The 23,474-nt window shown below is 38.9% G+C and overlaps 1 protein-coding gene across 6 annotated transcripts in view; it reads right to left on the bottom strand.

Moving 5' to 3' along the window:
- Window positions 1-23,474, bottom strand: part of TRRAP (transformation/transcription domain associated protein) — a 154,257-nt gene that overhangs the window by 64,810 nt on the left and 65,973 nt on the right. For all 6 annotated transcript variants that reach the window (XM_077829206.1, XM_077829205.1, XM_077829202.1 and 3 more), the window contains 13 exons: window positions 21,192-21,405; window positions 20,411-20,536; window positions 18,115-18,261; window positions 15,312-15,514; window positions 12,700-12,821; window positions 10,937-11,150; window positions 9,114-9,293; window positions 8,513-8,659; window positions 6,403-6,522; window positions 5,806-6,093; window positions 5,134-5,271; window positions 4,538-4,650; window positions 3,924-4,059 (listed from right to left, as the gene is read on the bottom strand). In XM_077829206.1, the coding sequence (XP_077685332.1) occupies window positions 3,924-4,059; window positions 4,538-4,650; window positions 5,134-5,271; window positions 5,806-6,093; window positions 6,403-6,522; window positions 8,513-8,659; window positions 9,114-9,293; window positions 10,937-11,150; window positions 12,700-12,821; window positions 15,312-15,514; window positions 18,115-18,261; window positions 20,411-20,536; window positions 21,192-21,405 (2,148 nt within the window). The remainder of the gene's footprint in view (window positions 1-3,923; window positions 4,060-4,537; window positions 4,651-5,133; window positions 5,272-5,805; window positions 6,094-6,402; window positions 6,523-8,512; window positions 8,660-9,113; window positions 9,294-10,936; window positions 11,151-12,699; window positions 12,822-15,311; window positions 15,515-18,114; window positions 18,262-20,410; window positions 20,537-21,191; window positions 21,406-23,474) is intronic.

The following is a 23,474-nucleotide window of genomic DNA, read 5'->3' on the forward strand; positions in this document are numbered from 1 at the left end:
TCCAAGTTCTCCCCCAATACCCTAGCTCCTTGCCTGATCAGTTGCCCATCCACCCATTCCCCACCACACTGGTTCGTAGTCACAGTCTTTGTCCAGCCAGTCCAAGGTCTTCCCCCTATCCCCACAGCTCCTCATTCAAATCTCATTACCTTCCCCAACCAACTGCTCCCACTCTCCCCCTATGACATTTCCCATCTTCCTCATCCACCCATGACTCATAGTCCTATCCTCCATGCCCATCCAGTCCCAGTCTCACCAGACTCCTTGTGCTAATATATACTTCTTTGACACCCCACTTGGTCTGGCTTTTGTCCCCTCTGCATTTGAATCAGATGGCTTTCTCCTTCATGCTGTCTGGGTGCCAGCAGGGGGTTCACTGAGAGCACAGGATAGGCTCCCTGGTCTCAGTTCCAGTGCCCACCCCACTCCAGCCCGGAGTAGATGAGAGCAGCGATATTCAGACCTCACTGGTTCAGGAGCCAAATTAGCAATCAACATTACCCAAAAAAGTCTTATATATAAAAATAAAATAATAAATAATAATTTTATCAACTACAACTGGTTAACATAGTAAACGCTTCCTGATTGGTTAATAATTAAATCACACACTCTTAATATGTGCTGCACAGAGCTGCAGAAGACCCATTTAAGAGCCACTTGCAGCTTGCGAGCCTCAGTCTGGGTATCACTGCATTAGAGGGACAATCATCTTCATTCCTGGAGCCCTAGGCTGAAGTAGCTTAGTCACCATCTGGGCATGGCACACGTGCAGTCTGGCCAGGGCTAGGAGCTGGGAGAGGTTGGGGCATATTCAGTGAGCATGGAATCTTCAGATATTTTAACTGTAATGCACTAGCAAGTCTCTACGAAGCACATGCAAACTGTAATATAAACTTGGCCACATTTGGAGGGATTTTTACAAGGCTGAAAAAAGGCACATCCCTGACACAAAGGGCACCCCCCCCCCACCAAATCTGAAGTCCCTCTTCTGAAGTATGGGGATACTAGAGCATTTCAAAGAAGATGTCTTAAAAGTTCAACACAGGCAAAACAATATTTCTTTTTTTCCCCCTAGCCCTGGTCTCAGAAACAGCTGAACCTTTTTAGGAGGAAATTAAAAATCACCCTGAGGCAGACACCCAGCATGGAAAATTATACCCTAAATGGTTAAAGATTGGCAAAGTAATAAACAACTGAAAACAGGGTCTTATAATGGGAAGTGTCGGGCAACCTTAATAATAGGTGGTGCTAGCAGCCCTGCCAATAATATGGTTATTTAAAATGTAGTTTTAAAGTTTAAAGTTGAGTGGATTTGCTGTTATTTGAGACTCATTTTGAAATAAAATTAAGTAGACTCAAAAAAAGGCCAAATAAAAGGAGAAACCCAACAGTTACTTCAGAGGTCTTTTATAATTTAAACAGAAAGTGGAAGAACATTAACGTGGGAAACAGTCCTCCTCCAATAGGTCACACAGTATAAATATCCCTTCTGAAAGCAAAACAAATATACTATTATGGCATTGCAGAGCAGAGCAATAAAATTGAAGAAAAATTAGAACAGGTATTTGCCAAGCATGTAATTGCCATGTGTCAATCACAGCATATAAACAGCCTGCAGCCCCAGTTTGCAATACTTGTTTCACTAAAATAATATCTGCTGGCATTATCAAGAGCTATGACAACAGCAAGTACACTCCAAATCTCAGGCATTCTGTATTTAAACCTAGCAAATAAAATTTCATGTGTGGCTTACTCCATTCTCTCTTTCATAGACCTAGCACTAGTCTGCCAATCCTACCTATCAGCATATTAATGACAAACGGAGGCAGAGGGATGTTTCTTTTGTTGAAGTAGCTTGTGCATTACTAATAATTAATGTAGTTTTATTTGAAATAATGTGGTCTACATTAAAATAGATCAAGTTTTAGGTTTTCAGCATTATGCCCTGAGGTTGCTTTTCAATTCTACTGCTGCAAGCTTAACAGGGTGGATCTGGATGAGGGAAAAAATACTGCAGTTCTGTGGCATGCACCCCATTTCCCCAAATCACCCAAAAACCTTGCACCACAATTCCACAGGGCTCGAGCGCCACAGCTGTGGGAAGGAGACAAGTCCAGGTAAAACCAGGGGATGCTTACTTTCCATGATCTCATTTTCCCTTCCACAATCTCATATTTTAGCAGAATGAAGGCAGGCACTGGACTTCTATGAAAAAAACTCCAGCCCTCTCTGGATATCCTGGAATTTAACTATGTCCCTTGCAATCCTGGAATATCAGAACAAATGGAAACAAGCATCCCCCTCCCTACAAAGGGTCGATTAAGGGAAACCAAAATTTATCCAGACAGTTTCCTGGTGTATGCAGGTTTTCCTATGTAGGTGTCAATCTCAGCCTTTGCACACCCTAACAGCCTTGCAAAACTATACACAGTAGATGGTTGTGGAAGCAGTAATGTTTATTATAAGACTCTGAAGGAAAGGGCCATGTGTTCTCATCCTCTATCACTTAAAATTCTGTTAAATTCTGTTCTGCGGAAAAGGACCTAGGGGTGACAGTGGACGAGAAGCTGGATATGAGTCAGCAGTGTGCCCTTGTTGCCAAGAAGGCCAATGGCATTTTGGGATGCATAAGTTGGGGCATAGCGAGCAGATCGAGGGACGTGATCGTCCCCCTCTATTTGACATTGGTGAGGCCTCATCTGGAGTACTGTGTCCAGTTTTGGGCCCCACACTGCAAGAAGGATGTGGATAAATTGGAGAGAGTCCGGCGAAGGGCAACAAAAATGATTAGGGGTCTGGAATACATGACTTATGAGGAGAGGCTGAGGGAACTGGGATTGTTTAGTCTGCAGAAGAGAAGAATGAGGGGGGATTTGATAGCTGCTTTCAACTACCTGAGAGGTGGTTCCAGAGAGGATGGTTCTAGACTATTCCCAGTGGTAGAAGAGAACAGGACAAGGAGTAATGGTCTCAAGTTGCAGTGGGGGAGGTTTAGGTTGGATATTAGGAAAAACTTTTTCATTAGGAGGGTGGTGAAACACTGGAATGCATTACCTAGGGAGGTAGTAGAATCTCCTTCCTTAGAAGTTTTTAAGGTCAGGCTTGACAAAGCCCTGGCTGGGATGATTTAATTGGGGATTGGTCCTGCTTTGAGCAGGGGGTTGGACTAGATGACCTCCTGAGGTCCCTTCCAACCCTGATATTCTATGATTCTATGAAAATCATAGCATCTAAATTTACATTAACACTGCAGACAGAGGGCTTTTCCATTTAAAAACTGGGAGTTTAGTTACAATCTATCCATCCATAGATGGTACAACAGTTTGATTTTCACATCACCATCCCTTGTTTCCTGGAACAACCAACCATAAAGAGATAAACAAAATCTATTTTCCCCATCCCTATCTTGCCCCTACCATCTTACACCTATTTTTAGGTTTAATTTATCCCCATACCACACAAACCCACAAGTTTTGGTTTGATGTTTAGGATTTCCACCCCCCCCCCAATATGTTTTTTATGCAGCACTGTAAATGCTTTTGCAAGCTTCCCTATAAATCACTACTGGCACCAGCATGTTCACCAGTCAGCCACTAGGTGCTTTTTAATATTTTGACACCATGTCCCAACCTTCACGCACTCTGGTGATTACAAAGCTTCCTTATGATTCAGAATTGATATTTCATAACAGGGTAGCAAAGATGGGGAAAAAGTAAAAAGACAGACCCAAGTTGCTCTGTTGAAACAATATGCTCTGGTTGCTAAAATACCCAGCTATGTACTACATAGAAGAAAATCCCCTAAGAGGGGTTTACTGCTTCTGTGAAATCAGTTGTAATGCTGATTTTGAAGAAACACAAATCAGCACAATGAACAATGAAATAACACATTCTCTCTGCACATTCTCAAAGAAAAATATTCACCTGCACCAGTGCCTCCTTCATAGCAGTCCAGTTTGAGACTCTCCATGCACATTCGAGTACCAGATAGGGATTTATATGGCCCTTTGACTGGCCATACTCTGTCAAAGGTTCCCACTGGTTCAACTCTTTTGAGCAGCTACGAAAATGAAAACACGGTGTTAGCAAGACTTACTTAAAAGTGACTTTAAGCATTTCATATCAGGAGACCATCTGCATTCGTGTATGTTTGAAAAATGCTTAGAAGGCATTGCAATGGCTGTAAATAGACTGCAGGATTAAAAACAAACAGCAACAAAACCAACCATAATATAGAAGTGTATGAAGAGGGGGAAACTGCACTTTCATGTGACCCAGACCTCAATATTAAATGGAAAAATAAATTCCATGTGAAGTCTGTTTCCACAAACAGCAAATTAATACTTTTGCAATGATTTATGTATAGCAGTTCTGAAGTCTGTTAAAGGAGTAGCAGTATAATATTTTATTCCCCTAAATTGCTCTGTATCTTAAATGTGCTGGGCTTAGTTTACTTTAGTAACCGATGTTTTAAACTACTAGAATAAGTCTTTTGTATTGCTTTGTAACATCGTTCTGCTCCAATTTTAAAATCTTACCGAATCCAATGGTCTTCCCAGAGTTGATACTCAGGGAAGATAGCAGGGGAGGCATTATTTCGTTCATGTTCCTTTTTGGCTTTTTCCATTGCTTTTTCGTATGTTTCTTGTGCCTTAAAAAAATAAAATAAAATAAAATAAAATAAAATAAAATGCACTTCATTTTAGTTTTATATCTGCTCTAAACATATATCTGATTGCATGTCATTAAGATGTTTTTTGAAGACACATACATGATTTAAAAACACTCTTTAAATACCTCTATTATTAGGTCCTATAATAAATTAGGAGATTAGGAGCGTTAACTTATTTTCCTATTTACAATTTTATGCTTCTTAGTCAAATTAATGATGTACTGCAAGAAACTAATTTTAGCTATATTCAAACATATCTTATCAAGGTACCATGGAGTCTTAAACTAATACTTCAAACAGAAGAAGTTTTATTTGAGACATTATCCTCAACTCAAATGAATTTTCTATTTGTTCTTATTAATAATAAAGTACACATTTTGTGGGCTTTTAGTATGCTTATACCTGATAGTTAATCTATATAAAGCAAAGTTTAACAATGTACTTGTATTGTGCAAATACTACCTGTTCAAAAAAGCCATGTTGTTCATAAGCAATAGCAGTTGCTGTCTCTGGAAATTTACAGCGCTTTTGCCATAGTCCAGCCCACATATCCTCCTCTTGTAACAGAGAGTACAGCTCAGCTAGGGAATCCAGTATTTCCTAAAAAAAAAAAACACAGCAAATAACCAAGCACATTCTTCTAAGGTCAAAACGTTGCTGGATTTTTGTGATCAATTTTTTATTAAGTAAATGCCTTACACATTAAAGCATGTTAGTTGGCGTATTTTAAAGTAAAGTGTATGATAAAAACACCACACAACATACTGTAAGAAAGAAAGACGTGAAAACAACAATTAAGTTCTAAATATGATATTTTTTAATTTTATGTATAGCTCTCCACTGTATAATCACTCTTTAAAAACCCAGGAAGTAAGTGGTCTGTTATCACCTGATATATAAAAAAATTAACAATGCACCATATTATAATTCAACTGCTCGCAAAACTTGCTCACCTGTTGACCTGGCTTGTCATATTAGGTCTTTTTATGGTAATTAACATGATAGCTACACACTTTAGCACTCAGTTTGGACAGATACTTTCATGTTTAACTTTTTATGTCAGCTGGTTATGGTCACCCTAGGTCTTCTCTGCCTTTAGTAGGCTATCATAAGTGAATTAATGTTATTCCTTACCTGTTGAGGAGGGGTTATGCTTTCCTGCTCATAAAATTCTGTTGTCTGCTTAGGTTTAATCTGAAGACTCAATCCTTTTTCAAAGGCTTGATGTTCCAGCATCAATGTGGAACGGAACCATAGGTTGTGAGTTTTACCCAAGTACTTAAGCACACAGGGCCTGATGGGAATGGGAGGAACACACTGTGACATTGCTTCCACAAAACAATTTAGTGCACTCGGTTGGCAGTCTCGCTGCACTTGGTGGCTACCACTGCATAAGAAAGGGCTTATTTCACCTGCAAGAGCCTGGAATTAAACAACAGAAACAGTGACTATTTCATTCAGACGATTCCAACGCTTAGGACATATTTAAAGTCTTACTAATGATATACAGATCAGGGAATTTTCATATAGTAGTTAAAACATGAAAAGATTAATTCCCTTTGAAATCTGAAGAGACCAATTTCTTTCAAAAGCAACCAGTATTAAGACATATAGCTGGAGGAAACACTAGAAATGGATTTTTTTAAAGTGAGGGAACAAGTAATTATGGCAGAAAATTACAATCTACTGAAACACCAGCTACTACCAAAAAGACACAAAAATGATTCTCACATGCTGCTGTCTATCAGATAAAATTTTCCACAGTCGGGAGAAAAGCTGGATCCAAGTCTTCTCTGCTAATGGTGTAGAGATATGACACAACTGAACAAAGGCACTTAATAACGCTCCAGTCTAGAAATAGAGAAACAATTAGGGATGCAAACGAAAAAAAAAAAAAAGACCTTTCAATGAATTTGCACCATGAAAGAGTTACTGTATAATACAGTCCAGCAGCTAAGCTTCCCCAAGATGTGTGCAAGCAGTTACATTACTTGCTTTACCAAGTGTTCCATAACCAATACAATTTTTCAAAATTTCCCTTTGGTGGAAAGAGAAAACTATTGTGAAATAAATGTAATCATATTCCAATGTTTATTAAAACAACAACTCATGACTATAACAGCTACAAATAAAAAAGCAAGAAGCTCTCATGGAAGAGAAGAGAAAAGGGTGACCAATGGGATTGCTCTCTATTTGGTGGTAAGACAAAACAAGCGGGCTAATTGGCTAGATCTACTGATATGATCAGAGTACCACAAAATAGCGCTCATCTAACAATTAGCTTCTTATGAATTATTAAAAGACAGTGCTGTTTATAATCTGTTACCACGCTTTACTAATTGATTTAATCCTTTCTTGTGTTTTCATGGCACTAGTTTTCTTATCTAAATGCAACAGATATTTAGTTCAATTCTAAATGCAATAGGTGTATCAGGCAAAACCTTTATTGATGTGTACTGAGGTTAGGAGCCCAAATCACCTGATTTCACCCACTCAAAGGCAGGGTTTTCCAGATGCCCTGTGTTTACCCACATGTGGCCCTTCAGACTGAGTACCAGCATGATAGTACATAATTTCCACTAACAAAAGTAACTGGAAATACAATTAGCAACTTTTCAAATTGTCAGTAGAACTAAGCAGTTCTCACTTTATTCCTTAATGAAGACACTCACTCAAGCTTGCTTAACCTCAGGGTTTTGGAGAAAAATTAGGCCCTTATTATTGCTTGCAAAAGCTCAAGACTGTTGAGGTGGCCAAAGCAATCAGCACCACAAGTACCACAGGAGCAGCAGTGGCAGCCAGGAAAGTGACATAAAATATACACCTCTACCCCAACATAACGTGAATCTGGATATAATGCGGTAAAGCAGCGCTCCGGGGAGCAAGGCTGCTTTACCTCATTATATCCGAATTCATGTTACCACAAGCAGTTCCTCTGCGCCCCCCGCCCACTTGCTGAGCCCCTCCCCCGCCCCAGCTCACCTCTGCCTCCTCCCACGAGCGTGCCGTTGCTCCGCTTCTCCCCCTCCCTCCCAGGCGTGCCACGAGTCGGCTGTTTGGCATGGCAAGCCTGGGAGGGAGACAGGTAGGGTGGAGAAGTGGAGCGGTGGTGGAGCACTCAGGGGAGGAGGCGGAGGTAAGCTGGGGCGGCGGGGGCGCAGGGAGGGCCGCAGCAAGTAACCGGGGGCGCAGAAGAACCGCTCCCTTCCCCAACTCACCTTCGCTCCGCCTCCTCCCCTGAGCGACCTCCACTTCCTTCCTTCCTTCCAGGCTTCCAGCGTCAATCAGCTGAGGGGGTTGGGGGGGGAGCAGAGTGGCAGCGGCACGCTCAGGGGGAGAGGTGGAGGCAGAGCGGAGGTGAGCTGGGGCGAGGAGTGATTCCTCTCCCTACCCTGATATAACGCGGTCTCACCTATAAGATGGTAAGATTTTTTGGTTCCAGAGGACCGCGTTACATCGGGGTAGAGGTGTATTAGCGGTGGGACAGGACCAGGTAAAACAGGCTGCAGAGATTACACCTCTTGAATCTCTGAGCCCTATTGTTTTCAGAACTTGGGCAAAGCGAAGACTATGCTTTTTCTTCCAAATGGAGGAGAGAAATATGATGGCATAGGTATAGAATGGAGTTAGATGCTGGGGGAGAGGACCAGGAGAAAGCCAAATGTAAAAGTTAGTAGGCTCTAGTTTTCAAAAGACTTATGAAATATACAGTATTAGCATAAATAAAATGAACAGTGGAACCAAAGAAACAAAAAAGAATTCATTTGTGCGCATCACAGTTTGGGGATTTCAATACTGCAGCAATGGTTTTCATGCTATACGACCAATAACTTATACCAACCTTCACTTCTCGAAGAGAGTCAAGGAACTTGTCATGCCTGTTGGTCAACATGTGCAGTTGGTTGCCTATGTCTTTCTCAGAAAGTTCTTTGGTTTTAGGCGTACTCGTCTGATCTCCTGGAGCCAATTCAATGTCAATCTCCACATCCTACACAAAAGTAAGGCCAATTAGAATGCTGATACTTTCAAGTAAGTAATTATCACCGCTCCATTTCTGTACAAATATAAAAAAAAAAGTGTTCTACTCATTATTTCAGCCCTTGTTACCTATTATTGTCATTTTTTTTAGGACTTGAAAATTTAATTTCCACTGTTAAGGGAGAAAGAAAGGGCCAAAGCAGTCATCTAGAATAGATGGAAGATTAAAAAAAAAAGATGAATTAACATGGGTTCACAGAGCTAGTAAGTCCAATGGTAGTAAACCATTGTTTCAAATTGAATTACAACTACATCTACTTAACTTCATTATTCGTTTACACTAGGTGTCACTGCACATTACTTTACACACGTGTATAGCAATTCAGACTAGCATGAGGATGTGTCCCATAAACTGTGCTTGGTGAGACATCATCATCTCCTGTAAAATAAAAATAAAATGTTACCTCTTCTTTGGATTCGCTGTTTTCTCTTTCTCGAGGCTCTTGTTTGACATGGGTTACCATAGCAAATGCTGCCCGATCGTGACTGTCAGCAAGGTTGATTACATTAGTGATAGATGGAAGCATGGCTCCCTGACAGCTTGTGCCAATTGTAGTATTTCTTTCACACACTGCCAACAGGAGCTAAGAAATTAAAAAACAAGGCAAAGATTTTAACCCAGTGTGTGTGTGATGTATTTAAGCACACATGCCCTTGATTTATTTTTTATTACACCTTTTTTCCTAGTCATAAGAGGACTCTGTCCTTCTCAAATCCACCGTGAATGGCGGGAGGACAACGTTCAGCAGCTTGAACTTCCCTTTAGTAATTGAGTTTGGATGTCAGGCTGGCCTGAATGAGTCAGAATTTTATCTACTTTTCATCAGAACAATTATTTCTACCAACTGGTTCATGCGCAGAAGTCAAGGACCAACTAGTTTCTTAAATTTTTTTATTAAAAACCATTGTTGTGTTTGACATATCCCTCACTCTCCCTGTGTTTCTGAAATAGGAACAAATTCAAACACATCTTAAAAGAACAAAGATTTAGACTGAACAGAACAACAGAAAGGAAATGCAATTACATTCTCTGCTGTATATGTTCAAGCACAAAAGGGTCAATAAGGAAGTTAAGATGGCAACTGAAGTTGCCGAGCAGTTGGAGAAAACTGGATAGTGAGAGTCTAGGACATGGACATTTGGCCATTAATCCGCACCTCTGCTGGCAGTATCAGAAGGGCCAAAGATTGAATGGGCATGGAGTATCTTGTCTTTGCTAGATGTTCCCCTTTTGGTCAGAGCTGAGGTTTATCAATAGGGGAGAAGCTTGAAGTCCTGCTGTTCATGCCACACATATTCAGAGAACAAAGTGTACTTCCATCTTCAGCTAATCACCTTCTGTCACTGATATGTGGTAGGTCATTGTGCCTTTGGGGTTGCCATTTGATTATAGCTCCAACAGGAAATGTATTGCCATACGTTAGGACAGTAAGATTAGAGACCCCATAAGGACACATAGGGAACAGGAGTCTTCTGCATTTAAGCATCATATTTTCATGGAATTTTTTTTAATTAGTGTCTAAATCTACATAATACATACAATTTTCCACTAAAATACATGGCTTACCTAAATAGAGATGTAGAAGATTCCTCCTGTTCCTTGTCACACTGAAAGCTGCTCTGATTTTTCTCAGATGATGAAGAAGTTAATAAAACGACTGCTTTGTGCTTGGTTATTTTATACTCAAATTTTGAAATACAGGTCATTTCAAAGAAATTGGTGATTTAGTTATGTTTTGTTTTAGATAAAGTGATCAGAAACCAGGTTTCACACCACAGTGATCCCCCTTTAAAATCTCTCTCAGCAACAGTTCTGACACTCCATTCTGATCTGTCTTTTCGGATTCAATCTGCCAAAAAGATTCCTCCTCCAGTCATTTTTTGTTTGCAAGTCATTTTTTGCTTAAAGAAAATCTGAGTACTGACTAGGCTTTTCTCAGATAAACTGAAGCCTTAAAGCTTTAAAAGTCACTGGAGTCACTGTCAACTGGATTCAAGAACACGGTTGCAGAGATTTCCCAGACATCAGCTTTCCAATATTTAAAAGCTTAGTACTTATTTTAAAATGTTCTGAGCCTCTAAAATGGCACCCTTGATATGTGGAGTTTTACAGGGCTATATCACTTTTCAAGATACACAATACAGCTACACATTCATAAGGGAAAGGAGGAGCAAATATCATTTATAAAATTACATTCACGGTTCTCATAAAAAATGGTTTTCCTACCTCAATGCATTGCTTAATCCAAAAGTGGTTTCCCATTGCTTCCCAGTTTTGAGAACAAGTTACATAAAGTAGGCGTTCATAGACACGACGCTTCATAGAATTGTCAAAGACCTCAAAAAATTTGGCTCGGATGAGCGGCTGAGCACAACGCAGCCCCGAAAGGAATGCAGGTTCAAGTTTAGCAGTGAGCTCGCTTCCAGAAAGATTCTCATCCCTAGGAAGAAAACATAAGCAATTGATAATACACAGGCCTGTGAAAGCGCAACCTATTTATTTAGCCGGAGGATATTTTCTTTTGTTCTTCCAATTTCTGGAAGATGTTAATATCTAGAGTCAAGTGTGGCTTTATCTACTGCCAAAAAAAGCATAAGTTTCTGTGACATATCAAAAAGTCCCTTCAGAACATCTCACATGGAGTCAGATCACAAGAACAAATACCACAATGGCCAAGAGACCCACCATGTCCAATGGAAGTCACTATTTATCTCTCTGGCTTAGCTCTCCAACAAACCTTCCTACAAGCTTAATGTTATAGGGCTCAAATTAGTAATGCAATGTTTCAGTGGTTTCAATATGAATCCATTGTCCAGATTGGGCAAGCTGGAATTTTGGGTGGTGGAATCACCCCTGCACCACGCAGTTATGCAAACTGCTTTTAGAACATCTCACACCCAAACTAGAAGTTCATGTGTATACAATGCTAATCACTATAGACAATAATTGTTAGCCAGGTGCCATACATGCAGGGGCAGAAGTTTGAGAAGAACATTTAAGAATATATTAGTACATGACACAAAACTCCCCTGCAATCCGCAGAAAATTCCTGGTTAAGTGTCAAGCTTTGTCTTTACTGGGAAGTAGCCCTGATTTCAGTCATGAGCATAGCCGCATAAGTGCACACTTCTATTTTGGATAAGGCAATCTTTGATTTGCACTGGTGGAGGTTATTTCTGCTTGAAATACCCAGGTAAGCTCCACTGATGCAAACTGAAGCTTGCTTTGTCTACAACTAAGGGTTTGCACCATTGTTACTACTCTGCTAGCTGGCTATGAATGGCTGAAAACAAGGCATATGTTTAAAGTACAAAATTCCTTAGTGGCCATTATAACTTACTAGAAGTGCACACACGATCTTGTGGTGAGGCAATTACTGTAAAATGCTTTTCTATACAGGGCTAGAAGACTCAAGTATGGCTATCTAAGAGCATGGCTACACTGGAAACTTCAAAGCGCTCCCGCGGCAGTGCTTTGAAGTGCAAGCGTGGTCGTGCGAGAGCTCTCCCAGTGTTCCTGGTAATTCACCTCTCGCAGCCTGTTTACACAAGTACTTTAAAGCACTCTGACTTGGTGCGCTCAGGGGGGTGATTTTTCACACAGAGCGCTATAAAATGTAAGTGTAGCCAAGCCCTTAGTAACTAGAAAAATATGCATTACAATAAGTTTCCAGGAGAAAAGCTTCATACAAAGGGGAAAGGAGGGACACTGCACTAGCAGTCAATTCTATCTCTGCAACATGATCAACTATGAAGATGCTCAGCCCCTTTTCTTTTTGCTTGGAGCAAGGGCTGCAAAAAGATTTTGTATCTGAAGATCTAATGTGAATATGTAAATATGTTCACTCCAGTCTCAGTGAAATAAACTGATTGTGCATTTTACAACAAATCTACTATAGCCCTAAAAGATGGATAGCATGTTATAAAGGTCATGTATGGTACAAATTATGAACCAATAAGCTGCAATACTTGATTAATTGCTATAATTACCTATAGACATAGTTAACAAGGTCTAAGAACTGGGCATTTAATTCAAGGTCTTCTGGAAAACGCTTTTCAATGTAGGTCATCATTTTCACTAGCAAAATGGACTTCTCCCGGAGAGTAGGTGTCTGTTAAAATGAGACATGATTAATTTTCTCAATTCATCTTAAAACACAAGGAGAAATGGCATGTTCAAAGTACATTTTAGCCATCCTCTACACCATTTTTTTCACTCCTACGCTACTGAAAAATGGCTTTACACAAGGTCATGCTTTCTAAAAGTATAAAAACCAAAAACTCTAAAGTATTTATAGTTCTAGAATAGATACTATGCTGGAAATATAAATGGATGCTATGGATAAATAAATAAAGCTATGGATGCTTAAAATCATTAAAAAAGATAAAAGTTTAATTGTTTAATAGCTAGTGCCACTATATAAATCTATGGTACACCCACACCTTGAATACTGCATGCAGTTCTGGTCACCCCATCTCAAAAACATATTAGAATTGGAAGAAGGGCAACAAAAATGATTAGGGGTTTGGAACAGCTCCCACATGAGGAGAGATTAAAAAGGTTGGGACAGTTCATATTAGGAAATAAAGAGATGACTAAGGGGGGATATGATGGAGGTCTAAATCATGAATGGTGTAGAGAAAGTGAATAAGCGTATCTTACCCCTTCATCTAACACAAGAACCAGGGGTGACCCAATGACAGGTTTACATCAAACATAAGGAAATACTTACTAACACTCCAGCAGTCAACCTGTGGAAACTGGGTTCAAAAAAGAATTATATGTTCATGGAGGAAAGGTCCACCAATGGCTATTAGCCAAAATGGTCAGGGATGCAACCATATACTCTGGGTATCCCTAAACCTCTGACTACCAGAAGCTGTAAATGGATGACAGGGCATGGAACATTCAATAAATTGCCCTGTTCTGCTCATTTTTTCTGAAGCATCTGAGACCAGCCACTATTGGAAGACAAGATACTAGGTTAGATGGACCACTGGTCTGACCTCGTATGGACATTCTTGTGACTATAAATACTGTGACCAACCAGTGGTCCAGAAAGGTGTAAAAAAAATTTTTGGCTACACTGCCATTGAACCATACTAGAGACACATGGTGGGTGAGGCAATATTGTTTGTTGGACCAACTTCTGTTGGTGGGAGAGATCAGCTTTCAAGCCACACAGAGCTCTTCTTCAGGTCTGGGAAAGGTACTCCCAGCATCACAGCAACATGCAATGTGGAAGAGACTATTTAACATAAGTAGTTAGCACATATTGTAAGGGCCACCCAAATACCCCGAGATAATATGCTTCAATCCAAAAATAAAAACGCTCTGTCCACACACCCCTAGTTAAAAGAAAAGGAGTACTTGTGGCACCTTAGAGACTAACCAATTTATTTGAGCATGAGCTTTCGTGAGCTACAGCTCACTTCATCAGATGTATACCGTGGAAACTGCAGCCACGGTATACATCTGATGAAGTGAGCTGTAGCTCACGAAAGCTCATGCTCAAATAAATTGGTTAGTCTCTAAGGTGCCACAAGTACTCCTTTTCTTTTTGCGAATACAGACTAACACGGCTGTTACTCTGACACCCCTAGTTGTCACCTAACCACCCGACACTGGAATCCATATGGGATATCAAACACGTACAACGCATACTTGATGGGGACCCCATCCTGAAACAAATCTTTCCTGAACTCCTACTTCTGGCCATCAAACTACGTCGCAACCTCTCCAAGCTCATCATCAGAAGCAAGCTCCCTACACACCAGGGCACACCAAGTCAAAGCAGCATCCGACCCTGCCAGAACATCAGATGCAAAACCTGCAGAATCTCTCTGCTACAATGATCAACACCCACTTACGACACTCCTCAAGAGCCTATACACGCCTATCACAAAAAACGTAGGCAAGAACAATGCAGGAAAAACCCCTACACTTAAGACAACAGCAATTATGCCTTGAGAAGTACATACAAATAAAAGGTTTTGGGTCACTGCATGAGAAAAGCCCCACAGTACACACACACCCACAGGCATAAAAATATGTACTCATCACACCAAAGAAAGAAGATTTTCAATAGTCTAAAATTTTCAGTCTGTAAATTTAAAAACTTGAATCAGGATCTTAGCTTGAACTCGCAACATTTTGGACCTTATTCACTGCCAAATTCTTTCAGAAATAAGATGTAGGTAAGGATACTGCATGATGTTATGGAAAGTGATATAATTGGTAAGATAGAGCTTCACCTACAAATATTCGGTCATCTTACTTTAACTGAAGCAACTTTACATGGCTCTATAATACTGGCTTTTGGACACTTGAACCTTTGGCTTTAAAAAAAAAAAGTTCTCTTACCAAAGCACTATTTCACATGAAAGGGAAAATGTAGCTTATAATGTACTGAGTATTCTTAACTCCATTTCTTCCTTGGGAGCCCAGAGTGTTCACAACTTATAGATCGCACTTAAAAATATGCAGACTTAGGTCCTTACAGAACCCTTTGTCAAACACTGAACAGAAAATGCAAGTTACAGGTTTTCATTAGTTTTTGACTGGAATAAGGATTTTCACCTGATTTAACTTTTCAATTTACCTGATTGGCTGCCATTGGAGAATTGTTTTTCACCCACTCTTCCACTATTTTTACCACTGCACGAAGAATTTTAGCATCAGAAGATTTTTCAATGAGAGATGTTAGAATAGCTTGAATAAAATTTTTCCTCATCTCCATGCTCATCACAGCAAGACGAGTTTTCACAAGATCCAAGCTCAGCATTACCAGTTCACTTGTACCTGCTATGGATAGAAGTGCATAATTTTATTAATCAGTCATTTCATATGCCAGAAAAAATGGTTTCAGTGTGAACTGCACAGTAGAACCTTTGAGTTCTAACTTTGCTAACAATCTGTGAAGCTGATAACTGCTAAATATCACCCCTTCTCTCAGGCAACAGATAGGTAAGCTAATGAACACATTACACAAGAAACACAGAATCACAGAAATACAGGGCTGGAAATGATCTCAAAAGGTAATCTAATCTAGTCCAGTCCCCTGAGCTGAGGTAGGACCACGTAAACCTAGACCATCGCTCACAGGTATTTGTCCAACCTGTTCTTTAAAAACTTCCAATGACAGGGATTTCAGAATCTCCCTTGGAAGTCTGCTCCAGTACTTAACTATCCTTATTAGTTAGAAAGATTTTCCTAATATGTAACCTAAATCTCCCTTGCTGCAGCTTTAGTGGATTACTTTTTGTCCTACTTCCAGTGAACATGGAGAACAATTGATCACACTCCTCTTTGTAACAGCCCTTAACATATTTGAAGACTCATCAGGTTCCCCCTCAGTTTTCTTTTCTCCAGACTGAACATGTCTAGTTTTTTTAACCTTTCCTCATAGGTCAGGTTCTCTAAACCTTTTATCATTTTTGTTGATCTCCTCTGGACTTTCCCCAAGTTGTCCACATCTTTCCAAAGTTGTGGCATCCAGAAATGGACACAGTACCCAGCTAAGACCTCACCAGTGCTGAGGAGAGCAGGACAATTGCCTGCAGTGTCTTATATATAACATTCAAATTAACACACCCAGAATATTAGCTTTTTTTGTTGCAACTTCATCACATTGTTGAATTATATTCAATTTGTGATCCACTATAACCCCCAGATCCTTTTCAGCAGTACTACCACCTACCCAGTTAAGCAGGGTGGGTAATCAATGATTTTTTTAAATAAAAGAATTAAAAATAGGGTTTTTTTACTTATTATTTAAACTATAATAGCTTTCATTTTAAAAGGTTTATTTTTAAAAATAAACGTAACACAAAATATGTTAAGGCCTAATTATAATTTAGTTGTCAACGTGAAACATGTTTTGATAAGAGAAGTTTATATATCCAAAACATTTCAGGTTTTGCTTAATAAAAATAAATGTTATATGTGGTTTTGTGTTTAATTAAATTCCAGTTACCATCCTAATGCAGCATGACAAATCATGAATAAAAAACTTAATTATCTAGTAAATATATCATTCAACATTTTCTAACCTACTGAAAATGTACAATTAATAAGCATCAGAAAATACTAAGCTATATAATTGCTTAAATAAATGTATATAGTTTGCTAGGTAGCAAAAAGATTTACCAAATCTAGAATAAAGGTTCTATTTAGTTGTAAATCAACATGTTTTACTAGTTATATCAACCAATGAGAATTCTTCAGAAAATAACTGAAATACAAGTGGAAAAGTTGATTAAATCAATTATTTAAATGGAGGCTTTCCATGTGGTGATTTAAATTGCCTTGATTTAAATCAATCCATCCTGCAATTAAGGATAACATGGTTAAAGGCCTCTTTATGGGTGCAACTTTATGGAAAATTCTAGGGAAAACTATTAAAATAACAACAACAGAAAATGTTACCATGGATACAAATCCTTATAATCACTTTGAAAACAGTCTGTCTATGTACCATACCCAAAACCATGGCCCACAGTGCTCTTCAGGAGAGCCTTCCCCTTTGGTCATGTCCATGTGAAAATAATTCAGTTGGAAAGGTGATGGTGAGGCCTCATTTTAATAATACTTTGACAAATATTACAGTATACCAATAAATCATGAGGTATAAATAATTGAAGCTAAACTTGTCAAAATGAAAACAATATTTTGTGAGGCAGTATTCTTATTCTGTTAATTTCCTGACTTGCTTATCTGCCAAATTTAATAATTTGCAATGAGTTACTCACGGATTAGTCTCAATTCACAAGGTTCTTTTTTTGTGTAATTAGAATGCGAGTTAGAAATCTAATATTGGAAGTGCTTCTTCCAAACTATTTTCCTCAGCAAATTCACCATTAATTGAAATATTTTGTTCTTTAATATCACTGTATTTCTTTAGCAACATTTTTTATTGACACATGATTTGGGTCATTTGATGACAGACAAAACTCCATCTACCGATAAAGTCACCATTGTAAGAAGATAACAAGGGCACCAACTCGGAGCAAACGGATTTCACAAACAACTGCTTCACTACTATTAGCTTACACCTCTTATTTTAAGAGTCCCTGAAAGCAGAGAACTGTCAATCTACACTCCTGAAGAACCCAATAATTTTTAAATATACTGCATTTCAAACATTTACTAACCAAGTGATGTTTGACTCAATATTATGTTAGAGTTTTTGTTCAGCAGGTATTAAGAACACACAAAATGTTATTTTTTTCCAGTCGATACTTTCAACAAGATTTCTCACTTTTTTACTGGATTATTTTCAAATCATTCAACGCACTATGGAATTCACAACCTTAAATACACAAGCAGCTAAAACCACTCTAAATCTCTGCATTATGATGGGATGCATTACATTACTTAAAATCTTTATTAACCTGCATTATTACCTGTGGTTGCTTCTGCTGTTCCTGATGCAGTCTGTGGATTCAAATGTTCCCTGACCATTTTCTGTAGGGATCGCATGAAGACTGAAATCAGTCTGTCTATGTAGCTTGGATTGTTACTGCATGCAGACTTCAAAATCATTAAAGTACCTAAGATATAAATAAAAATTCTTTAAAGACAACTAAAATCATCATTCATAATTTGGGTAACCAGATGAACGTAAGAATGACCATACTGGGTCAGAACAAAGGTCCATCTATCCCAGTATCCTGTCTTCCGAACAGGTCATCATCAAGTGATCCATCCCGTGTTGCCCATTCCCAGCTTCTGGCAAACAGAGGCTAGGGACACCATGCCCTGTTTTGAGTAAACTAAATAATTCTGTACTCGTCCTATGAAAGGACAGGCGCAGTGCTCTACTTTTGGACAGTTGTGTCCTACCTTGGATATGCAGCTATCCCTGTTACAAAGACAGGAAATCTATGTAGATGCATGATGGAAAAGGTTAACAAACCAAGATTAATGGCAATATTTTGCTATTTATCTCTCTCAAAGCATTCCTTTCTACTCAGTCAAAAGCTCAGTTTTGCAATAGAAATACCCCAAATATATCTAATAGTTGACTCTTGCCTTGTTAAATGGCTTTTTTCATGCCTTGGAACATGTCAGTTCTTAAATCCCATAATATGAAAATAAAGCATCATACTTGTTGGATACAGATGTAATCCTCCCAGAATGTAATTAATTAGTTTCATATATCAGTTACTAAGTAGGTAAGAAATCACCGTAATTAAAAGGGTACATACTCGAGCTATGCAGGAGCTGTCATTTAGTATTAAAGACGCTTCCTAAGTGTCTGTATTAGAACAAATATGTATTTTCCCCCTCAAACTGTATATTTGTTAACAATGCCTGTGCACATATATTGGATATAAATGTAGAGATTGATGCTCCTCTGAAGTATGTTGGTGTTCACGTATGGCAGCTGATTTTACAAGATATATAGCAACACCTGTCCTCACACAGCATACAGATAGACTAGAAACCCTATTCTGGCAGTAACAACCATTTCCTACTTTTCTGCAACTTCATAATTCATCAAATAACCCAAAACAATATTTAGAGTTTAAGTGTTTTATTAACAGACAGAATGACTGCTTTGAAAGCTTTACTTTATTTTGTCCCTCCTTTTCCACCCCTCACAAATACTCTGGTATCTTCTGTTAAGAATCTGGACCGCTTTTTTATAATCGATAAGATACGGACTGACTCAGGGAAAACAGTAGAATCTAACCTTGGAGTGTGCTTTGGACAAATGATAAAAAGTCTCTTTCTTGGTTAGTGTGTTGTATAGCACATCCTGACACCTGACAAATAGGCAATTCCCTAAGTGAAATTACACCTGTCTGCACAGATCACAAACTAGGATACTGAAGGACATTTGCCATTTAAAGCAGCAAGCTTTTCTAACTCGTGCAATTTCAAGTTTGCATTATTGACAGAACCAATTCTGTGCCAAACTTGCTATGACCAGCCAAACTGTCTAATCATTCCAACATATCTCAGTTGTAGTCAAGCGTTCAGACAAGAACTAAAGGGAGATTAGTTCCCTGGTAGTTTAATCAGTGTAAATAAATAGTGAACTAGGAATGTGTTTCAGCTTTTCAAAAATGTGCTTAATAAAAATACATTCAGAAATGTTACCTTTTGAAAAGAGAGTGTACTGTATCTGGGATTCTTCACTTATTCAGAATCCAAGTTCTAAAGAAGACTCTTATGTGATTTAAATCAGCTAACATTTGATGCTTTCAACAAACTGGTGCTTGTATTCAAATGAAAAATACTGGACAAAAAACATTTACGTGTATTTACTTCATTTTTTAAAACACCCATGATCTTATGCCCCAAAAAATAGTAACTGGAGGATTTTGGCTGCTCCAGCTGAAATTTCCAATAGCTTTTACTTTACATCATTGTTAGTTTAAATGCCTTTTCTCCTTCCTATGTGCCCTTAGTAACTAAGGCACCTATCCAGCCACCAGTATCCATTTTCAACACTTATCTTCAAGCCAGCTGCTTGGGAATGATAGAATGCAATGAGCCCTGTAGTCTTATTCCTCAAGGCTGTCAGCCTTCTTCCCAAGGTCATGTCTACATCCAGATTTCCCAGGGCGGCACACAACACTATCTACATGGCTATCAACCCCCTTACAGAAAATAAAATAAAACCTAATGACAGAGAACACGCTAATTAGCAAGCCAATTTATAGACATGTCCGAGAAGAACGAGAAACTCACCAAAGAGTTGGGAAGGATTAGCATTAGTGGCTTTTTCATAATTAGTAAGTCCTTCATAGATAACCTTTCCGACTGCAGCATATAGGCATTCCAGCTCTTCGTATTTTGATGCTACACTTGAAGTACCTGAGACAGAGTTGACAACATAAAAACCAAATAAGTTTTATAATATTACAGTTATTAAAACAGTACAAGGGGCTCTCTCTGAACCTTCCGTACTTGCATGTAAAAAAAACCCTGTATCTATTATACAACCACTGTGGCCTCTGTGTTGGGTATCACTTCCCCAGTATGCTCACTAAAATTTTCCTAGTAATAAGATGGTCTCGGTTAATTTAGTAGTGCTATGACTAAGTAGTGCTTATCCTTGTCAAGTGTTCCATGTTACCTAAAGCCTCTCTTTACACCCAATTTCTCTTTCTTGTCTTAGTAAAACAGTGATGTTCAACTACTGAAAAACAGCATTTTTCAAAGCAGAAAAATGGTAATTGCAAAAGACATTAAATTTATAGCAGGCATTTCTTGAGTCAAAGTAATGACTGCCACAGGTTATTAAGTTTTTATGTCAATGGATAATGATGTATTCCACATGATTACTTATTGCAACTTTTTTTTTTTTTTTTTAACAGAGGTTGAAAGTGCAAGCTAAAATGGATCATAAAATGCAGAACACATAAAACAGAAGATTAGCATATTCAGAAATCTCTCCCTGTCCCCCCTCCCCCAAACCACTTAAGTTATGCAGTGATAAAAGAAAAAGGAGGAGGGAAATACCACATACTTGGTTCTGTAGGGAATATACTCATTAAGCGAGAGAGTAGACTGTGGACAGCCCTCAAAACCTTGGTGTTTCCACATGTCATACAAGCTGCTACTCCTCGTTGCAGAGGTTTGAAGCTGCTAAGGATAGCTGGAGACTGCAGTACAGTTAATAGGAAACTTAGGACCTCTAGCCCAGTGCAAATGTTGGCAAAGTTGGCCTGATTGGGCTGTTCCTAGAAAAACACATATACGGGAAAAAACAACAAACAAAAGAGTATTAGACTTGTTAGCTCACATCAAACCTGTGTAAAAATCTACAACAATATGATTCCAGGCTTCCATATTACATGAGTTTCAATTCCATTTTCTTATAACAGCCATGTTTTCCAGATCTGCAAAATATGAGATACTGGAAGCCACTAACTGCATAGCTGAAATTTACCTATTTGCATAGTTTTAACATTACAGGAGTGGTGAAAGCAGCAAAGAAAGTGGCTAGCTAGACACTGCTTGGAACAATGGGCTGCACTATATTTGCCTGTGGAAATACCTTAAAGAAAAAGATATTGAAGAGCAGGTATAAAACAGCTTATTCTGATGGACCTTTAAAAGAAGCGCTTATGAGAAATGGGTGCTTCAAGCCCAGAAACAGGATGTTTGAAACTAAACCAACTGAATGAGTGGAAACTAAAAGATTTTGCTAGCCTTGTCTGTCTCCCATCCTAAAATATAACCACTGTTACACTGAATTAGGCTGTATGACTTCACCTAACAGAAAGCAGAAGGATATTATTCATTATTTGGATTACTGTAGTGCCTAGGAGCCCTAATGCTAGCTTACCATTTAAATGTTATATAAGCACTAGGGCCACCCACCTTCCTGCCTGTTTTTTTTGTTTTTTTTTTGGCCTACTAGCTGCTGGATGCGGCGAGCTCTGCCTTTTCCAACTCTGTGATGCCTACAGGACCACAATAAGAAAGTAGAAGATTTGCAAGAGATGACAAACTGGAAGACTTCTTCTCCAGAGCACTGGAGGGAGTTAGGACAGACTACAGTTCAACAACTGGAAGTCCCAGACAACCTGGTTCTCTCAATTGCTCATGCAAGTAAATTTGCCATCTTCACCATTACTCTATGTTCTTATATTTATCTGGAAAAGGGTAACAATCTCCAGGACTCCACTCCTGAGCAAGGACTTGAATGCAGGTCGCCCCGCTGCCAGTGAGTACCCTAACTGCCAGGCTATAGGATATTCTGAGACGGGGGGTCTCACCTTTCCTGATGAATCTTCATATAAAATACTTGAGCAAACATTGGGCCAGAAACAGAGGATGATTCTATAGCCCAGTGTTCAGAGGACTTACCTCATCTGGGAGGAGGACATACTTGGTTCCTAGGTCTATTTCACTGAATATTTAAGTATTTTGTAAAAAATGGAACAGCTTCAACAACAGGAGAAATTAAGAGAGCCCCATCCCCAGAATACCCTGGAGGTTAGGCACTCACATGGGGAAGAGGGGAGGAACAGTGGTTCAAGGTTCCTGCTCCGGAACAGCAATTCAAATCTGGACCTCCCACATCTCAGGTGAGTGACCTAACCACCAGCCTAAATGTTATAAGGGGGCACCACCACTACCACCACCTATTTCTCTTGCTCCTCCTCCAATTTTTGTGCTTAAAATCCCCCTTGTGAATATAGCCTGAAAAATTGAAACAAGACGCATCATCAATGTTAAACTTTGTTCAGAGATTTCTGAATGTTCTTTTTTATTTGTTTCAACAAACAATTCACTAAAATTGTCCCAAAATCGCATTTTTCAGTGAAAAAAGTTACAGCTATAAAACTTGGCCCAGCTTTATTCCTAAGTACAAGCCCCTGCATCTTCTATTCACAGAAATATTCAAGTGCGGTCTTGTTTTACCCAAGTCCTGTTATTTCTGCTCAGCCACCAATACCTTGTAAGGCCTGCACTCAGATAATATATTTTCATTGGCATTACTGAGACCAAGAAAGGTGGGTGGGAGATAATTCTGACAAAAAGCTGAATATGTACAGTGTTTCATTTGTAGGACTGAAGAGAAAATGATGTGCTGAATTGCGGTTAAGTAATTGTGCATGTTCTATTCAGCGTGGATAACATTTGCTCCTGAAGTGCTGAATGTTAATGGGAGTTCTCATTAGTTAAGTTGTACAGTATTTTTGAGAAGCATAAGTAGAGTTTTGAGTAATGAATAATGATGAAGCATCATCAACTACAGAGGTTGAAAGCCAAATGTACAAGGGTATATAAAAATAACAGC

This window comes from Eretmochelys imbricata, chromosome 10 (genome assembly GCF_965152235.1).
Source record: "Eretmochelys imbricata isolate rEreImb1 chromosome 10, rEreImb1.hap1, whole genome shotgun sequence".
Lineage (NCBI taxonomy): Eukaryota > Metazoa > Chordata > Testudines > Cheloniidae > Eretmochelys > Eretmochelys imbricata.